Source organism: Nyctereutes procyonoides, unplaced genomic scaffold (assembly GCF_905146905.1).
Source record: "Nyctereutes procyonoides isolate TBG_1078 unplaced genomic scaffold, NYPRO_anot_genome, whole genome shotgun sequence".
Classification (NCBI taxonomy): Eukaryota; Metazoa; Chordata; class Mammalia; order Carnivora; family Canidae; genus Nyctereutes; species Nyctereutes procyonoides.
The window spans coordinates 2,099,887-2,106,548 of record NW_026575020.1 but is presented as its reverse complement, the minus strand read 5'-3'; the positions used below and the strand labels follow the sequence as shown (position 1 = coordinate 2,106,548).

General features: G+C 51.3%; 1 protein-coding gene across 1 annotated transcript; it reads left to right on the top strand.

Moving 5' to 3' along the window:
• The first annotated feature begins 298 nt into the window (after positions 1 to 298).
• On the top strand, positions 299 to 5,767 carry VPS25 (vacuolar protein sorting 25 homolog). The gene is made up of 6 exons (XM_055333983.1): positions 299 to 954; positions 1,169 to 1,314; positions 2,047 to 2,100; positions 2,806 to 2,894; positions 3,656 to 3,731; positions 5,146 to 5,767. Exons 1-6 carry the CDS (start codon positions 902 to 904, stop codon positions 5,256 to 5,258), a joined length of 531 nt encoding a protein of 176 aa, XP_055189958.1. The 5' UTR covers positions 299 to 901; the 3' UTR covers positions 5,259 to 5,767.
• The last annotated feature ends 895 nt before the right edge of the window (positions 5,768 to 6,662 follow it).

The window sequence follows — 6,662 nt, the reverse complement described above, 5'->3', positions numbered from 1 at the left end:
ATGGAGACAGGTGGAATGACTTGATGAACGGAAACACTTGAAGAGTTAGCTAGAGGGATATGACAGGGAGTCCATAAAAGACAGTGCTGGGCTGCACTGAGAGTCCAGCAGTGAGGTTAGGGAATCTGGGGCTCAGCCAGCATGATCCATGCATTTTATTATTTATTTTTATTTATTATTATTATTATTTTTTGATCAATGCATTTTTTTTTTCCCCAGTAATACAACTGGGCCCAGGAGTTGGGGGGGAGAGAACAGAGGCAGGGGCAGGGAGCAACTACCCTGGTTTGGTAAGTGACCAGAAGGTAGACAAGCAAGGGGACAGAACTGGGTAGTCTAGGCTGGGTAAGGAGTCAAATAAGACCAAAATGGGTCTGGAGACTTGTGATGTGGGAAGTGAGGACGTGAGAGATGGATGGCTGTAGTCAGAGGAAGCAACTCTGAATCATAGAAGCTGAAGTTTTTCCAGTGCTAAAAGCTACAAGCGTGCTCCCATGGGTACTGCAGGAGAACACGGAATGGTGAGGTCGAAAGACCTAGCAATTGAGAAGACTGGGGAATGATGAGGTGTTTGTTAAATGCAACTGACAACGAACGTTAGTATTAAAAGAAGCTGAGCAGAGTGGAAACAAGCCTCAGCAGTTCTGCCAAAGTGCGCCGCTTTGGGGAAGTCACTGCCCTTCTCGAGAGCTGCACGAGAAGACTTTTCGCGGTTCTACACGGTAAGGATTTTTAGGATAATGGCAAACGACTGGCAGACCAGCAAGATCCCTCGCGTTGTTGGGCCTCCCCTCTCCGAGGAGGCATCCGGAACCTTTCTGCTGTGCTTTTTGCCCGGACGTGCAGAAGCGGAGGCCGGAAGTCCTTTGCCCGGAGGTTCCGAGTTTCCTGGGCTACTGCAATGGCGATGAGTTTCGAGTGGCCGTGGCAGTATCGCTTCCCGCCCTTCTTTACGTGAGGCTCAGACCCCGAGAAGCCCCGCTGCGTCTCCCTCCCCTGCCCCGGACCCCGGGCTCAGCCCTGATGCCTCAAATGGGGAGGGGGAGAAAGGACCCGGTGGCCACCACCCTCGGTCCCCCACTTTGTCCCCCAGACGCGCCTCCGGCAAGCGCTGCCTCTCGCTCTCTCGCGCCCTCTAATTCTGCGCCCCACCCCCTTCACCCGGCAGGTTGCAGCCGAACGTGGACACCCGGCAGAAGCAGCTGGCCGCCTGGTGCTCGCTGGTCCTGTCCTTCTGCCGCCTGCACAAACAGTCCAGCATGACGGTGATGGAAGCTCAGGAGAGCCCGCTCTTCAACAACGTGAAGCTACAGCGTATCCTCCCTCAGGCTCTTCCACAGCCCACACACATGCACTTCCACGCTTTCCCACATGCCCAGACTTCACACACCCCCACCCCCACCCCTACCCCCCAGCCCCGTCACCCACCGTAGGCAGGTTCTCACCCAAACTGGCCTTGGGAAAGAGCCAGTATGTGTTAGCTGACTGCCATTTTATCCCCAACCCCCAACGCAAATGCAGCCTCAAACCCTCTTGTCTTAGCCAGTGAGGAGGACCCAGGTGTCATTCGGGTCTTAGAATCTCTGTCCGGAAGCCGCCAAATCCCAGGCTTTTCAACCCAAATCCTTTTGACTCTGTATCTCCGGTCCTCTTCTGAGTGAAGCTCAAACTCTGGAACTCCCTTTAGTAATTTTCTCCACCTACTCTCTTTCTCCCAGGAAGTAAAGGTCATTTGTTTTTGCTGCCTGATTCATACCTAAAATATCTGTGGAGAAAATCTGAAGGAAGGAGAGAGGGCAGAGGGTGACAGATGGTAGTACCATTCATTTCTTAAGCTCTTCCCTTTAATTGGACTAGTTTCTCTTTACCTTCCTCTCCCCACCAATATCCATGAAATGCCAATGTATATAGACTGTTGGGGAATTGCACATATATGTGTGGGAGGGAGAAGAAGGGGACAGGTGGTTCTCAACATGACAGTGACCCTGAGAATTTTTATCCCACCCAAATCATTCCATCAATGCCCTTCCCTTAACTTTAAACCAGGGAAGCTCCCTGTGGAATCAATCCAGGTTGTATTAGAGGAACTGAGGAAGAAAGGTGGGTTCAGGTCCTCAGATTTCCTTATTTTTCCTCCTACTTGGGCTTTCTGGAGGGCAGATTGGCATAAATGTTTGGGTTTTTTGTTTGTTTTGTTTTGTTTAAGGTTTCATTTTTAAGTAATCTGTATACCCACTGTGGGGCTGGAACCCACAACCTTGAGATCAGGAGTTACCCACTCCACCACCTATGCCAGCCAGGTGCTCTATAAGTCTTTGCTTTTAACACCTTTTTTCTCTCCCCTGACTTGGAGCCTATACTGTTCTGTACAGTAAATAGTCCAATTCCCTGGGTCCTTTCTCCCTATTGTTTTTTTTTTTTTAAAGGTTTTATTTATTTTTTCATGAGAGACACAGAATGAGAGAGAGGCACAGACACAGGCAGAGGGAGAAGCAGGCTCTATGCAGGGAGCCTGACATGGGACTTGATCCCAGGTCTCCAGGATCACACCCTGCACCGAAGGCAGGCGCTAAACTGCTGAGCCACCTGGGGCTGCCCCTTATTGGTATTCAACACTGAAATCTCTTCATCTGTGTTCTGAGACCTGGAGAGAGGTAGAAGGAGAAATGGTGCCTTGCAGATAGTAATAAAACAGATCTTGAATTGCATTCCCTGAAAGCTGAGTCTCTTCCACTCTGTTCTACCTTGGTTTTGCCTTCTGTCCCTTCTTAGCATAAGATGCTTTCATAAGTATCTGTTTTGCAGGGAACCTGGAGTGGTTGGATAAGAACAAGTCTAGCTTCCTGATCATGTGGCGAAGGCCAGAAGAATGGGGGAAACTCATCTATCAGTGGGTGAGACTGTCCTGCCGCAGTGACCATGGCAAAGGGGAATCATATCTGTGTTCAGCAGACACCCAGCATTCCTAGGTCCAGACAGAGCAAAGTGGGAAGGGGCAGAAGGAAGAAGTATAGGTCTTCCAGGCAAGCCTCAGTGACTCAGTTTCCCTGGCTGTATAGAATTTCCCTGCCTTTGACTGTGGGAGGCCAGAGGCTACATGAGGCCGTGTTTGGAGATTGCAGTGCTGGGAACCAGGAGTACTATTGTTGGCTGGAGTCTCTGGCCACAGAAGATAAATGAGGAAAGGAAGAAAAAAAAAAAAAAAAAGGCTGGGGCCCTCCCCCTCTGCACCCTTTGGGGCTGTCCACAATATGAATGAGACATTCTGAACCAGAGTGGGTGTGGGGACAGACTCTTTCCCTCACATTCCTAGCTACCCCCAGCCCTAAACTCCCAAGGGAGAGAAGAGGGGAAGAAGCATCAACAACCCAAATATAACAAATACATGCCACCTATTCCTGAACAGGAAAACAGAATGAGAGGTCACTCCTCAGACATGTGAAGGCCTGTGGTTTAGTGGTTCCGTATGTGTGTGTACACATATAAATATAGTACCTGTATGGCTTGTGGTTTTTAGGCCACTCCTGCTGAGGTGACAGTGAGCCCTGGTTTGGGAATAGGTACCATTCCTGGGTCAGGTAGTTGGAACTGGTGAGCTCAACTTCTCCCAGGAGATACCTGGTCCTTACTCAATCCCTGATTTCTGTGTCCATAGGTTTCTAGGAGTGGCCAGAACAACTCTGTGTTCACCCTGTATGAACTGACCAATGGCGAAGACACAGAGGATGAGGGTAATGCTTTTCCCTTTCCCCCCAGTTTTGTCATCTGAATCCTCTCCAGTCCTTGTTTAATTGGCATTCAGACTTCCCATCTCTGCCTCTGAATTCCAAATACTACATGACACAAGGGCTCTTAACCCATATGCAAAGTTTCTGTAAACCACCTGTATTTACATGCAACAATACCCCCATATTTTGTCTGTGGGGATATATGTACATTTTCCTAGGGATAGAGTCCATATTAAAAGATTTTTAAGAGCATCTGTGACCCATGAAAAATCAAGAATTATGGTGTAGATATTGAATGAGGAACCAGGGAAGGAGATTAAGCCTAAAATCTCATTCCTTGCTGACACAGGCTTTCTTTCACCCTGTATACTTATAGAGGGCTCAGGATTTGTGGGCGTCAGCTGAAAGGATTGGGCCAACACCCCCATCCCCACCCCCAGGCCTTTTAAATACTTTGGTTTCTGGCCAGGCCAGGATTTTTATACTGTTTGATTTTTACATAGTGTAAATATAATCTTAGCTTTTTTATCTCTGACTTCATATTCTGATCCGCAGGATCACCAAAAGTTCCAATCTCAGCTGGGGAACAAAAGGCACCTCCCCTTTCTGCCAGGCCCTGGCTGCCCTAACAGAGTTTACAGCTCTTGGCTGTTCCCCCACCCCCACCCCCCACCCTGCAGGCCGCTGCTTGCTACTCCCACCATCACCCTATGACTTCAGCACTGCAGCCTTGCCCAGCCCACCACTCACGCTGGGCAAAGCTGGAGGCTTCTTCAGAAAGCAAGCTCCCTGACTAAAGAGGCAGGCCCCCGTAGGGGGTGAGGTGTACAAGCCTGTTAGGGCTTGCCACCTGCTTCTCACCTCTCCCTGCAGTATCTTGCCATATCTCCAGATACTCAGCTGGCCCTTGGCTCCCAGCCTTGTTCCTTTTCACTAGGAAAGGGCAGATATCTGTGCTGGACCCTAACAGTCTTCTGGTCAGAGGTGGCTATACTTTATGTTACAATAGGCGCTCTTGATGGGTATAGGTGTGCAATGAGGGTCATCCAGTGACAAGGACCTTGACCTTCCTAGGCCTTACCAGGAAGTCCCCCTACTTTGTGGCCCACACGTGGGTGGTGTCACTGTTGTACATCAGACACTAATGGTGTGGGGGTGGGGGGTACACATGAGGGTTGAGTCTGACCAAAGAACCCGGAAGGGGAAAATAAGCATGAACTCTCATTTCATGCTGACTCAGGCTTTCTTTCACCCCTTACTCCTAAGGATTACCCAGGAGGGGTTGGTGGCAGCTGCCCAGCATAGATGGCGTGTGTCTACCCTGGCCTCAAGGTTTCAGCTTCCATCTGGACTGTTCTCAGGGGCCTTGAGTCCCCAGGAGCTGAGTGTCCCTGACTACCTGTCTCTCCCTATCCAGAGTTCCATGGGCTGGATGAAGCAACCCTACTTCGGGCTCTGCAGGCCCTACAGCAGGAGCACAAGGCTGAGATCATCACTGTCAGCGATGGCCGAGGCGTCAAGTTCTTCTAGCAGAGACCTGTCTCTTACTTCTTACCTCCCACCTTTCCAGGGCTTTCAAAAGGAGACAGACCCAGTGACCCTACAGACTGGATCTGTGACTCCACCAGACTCAAAAGGGCTCCAGTCCAGGGATGGGTTTCCCACTACCCTGTATGTCTGTCCTTGGGGAAAGGTGAGGCTGAGGTACCAGGGAGAAAAGATGTGCTTCTCCTTGCCCTGCCTCCTCTACCATCCTAGACTGTCCCCGAGCCAGGGTCTGTAAACCTTTAACTTCACATGTGTTCACACACGTAAGTACATACACGCGCCTGCACAAGCTTTTGTCTCTCCCCCTTCCCACCCCTTTAGCTGCTATTGCCTCACCTCTCAGGCTGGTGCTGGATCCTTCCTAGGGGGTGAGAGAAGCCCTGGCTGCAGGCAGCCTTCCAGGCAATATGAAAATAGGAGGCCCAGGAAAGGGCCTGGCAGTGAGAGGCTGGGCTGGACACTGATTTATGATATTAAAAAGCTCAACCCCACTTGTCTGCCTGACGTTGGAAGTTACTACTGGAATGGTCATGAGGAGGGCTGTGAAGCATTGCCCCTTAAATGAATCCCAGCCTAGGAAAGAGGAGAGGCCTACGGCCTTTGTAGATGAAAAGGTCCTCCAGTGCTGGCAGGCTCCAGTGAGCCTGTGGTTTTACATCTGCTGGGTGGGCTGTGTGGGGGAGTGCTGATGGAACACAGCTTGGGGACAGACTGCTTTCTTTCTCTGAATTAGAGTGACTTAATGGCTTCTCATTTCCTCACGGTCTCCCCCATGAAAGTCCTGAACCACTCTGAAGCCCCTCCCTCCATCCCTCTGGTCTGGGTGGGGTAGTTGAGGCCAAGGGGAGCTGAAGGGGTGTAAACCGGATATGGACTTTGGTTTATTGGGAACTTTGGCAAACAGAAGGAGGAGGAAGGAGAGCCCACATAGCAAAAACAGTTACTGTGGCCAGGGCCAGGCTGCGGCCAAGGTAGAGAGGTGGAGGGGATGGGTGCCCGGGTCCTTGGCTTGGGGGAGGGGCTTGCCCTGGGGTGCACACACCCATCCCTGTGCAGTTCAGAGGGACAGCTGCTTGGGAGAAAAACAGACCTTTCCACTGACCTCTGTATTGTCGGTCTGGGGCTACCTTATCTGGGGCGTGCAGGCGGGTGGTAACCTTCCCTTAACCACCCCCCTTTCTAGAGCCCGAGAGCATTGGTCACTTTTCCTCTCCCAGTCCCAGCACTGAGCCTCCACCACCCGCCCCCAAACAGGTTTGCGCAGTCTTGTTGCGGGAGGGCACGCTGCCGTCTAGCACCCGGTCCACCTCGGAATGATCCCGCAGGCGGGTGCCGCCTCCCACCGGTCCACCTCTGAATGATACCGCCGGCGGGTGCGCGGGTGCG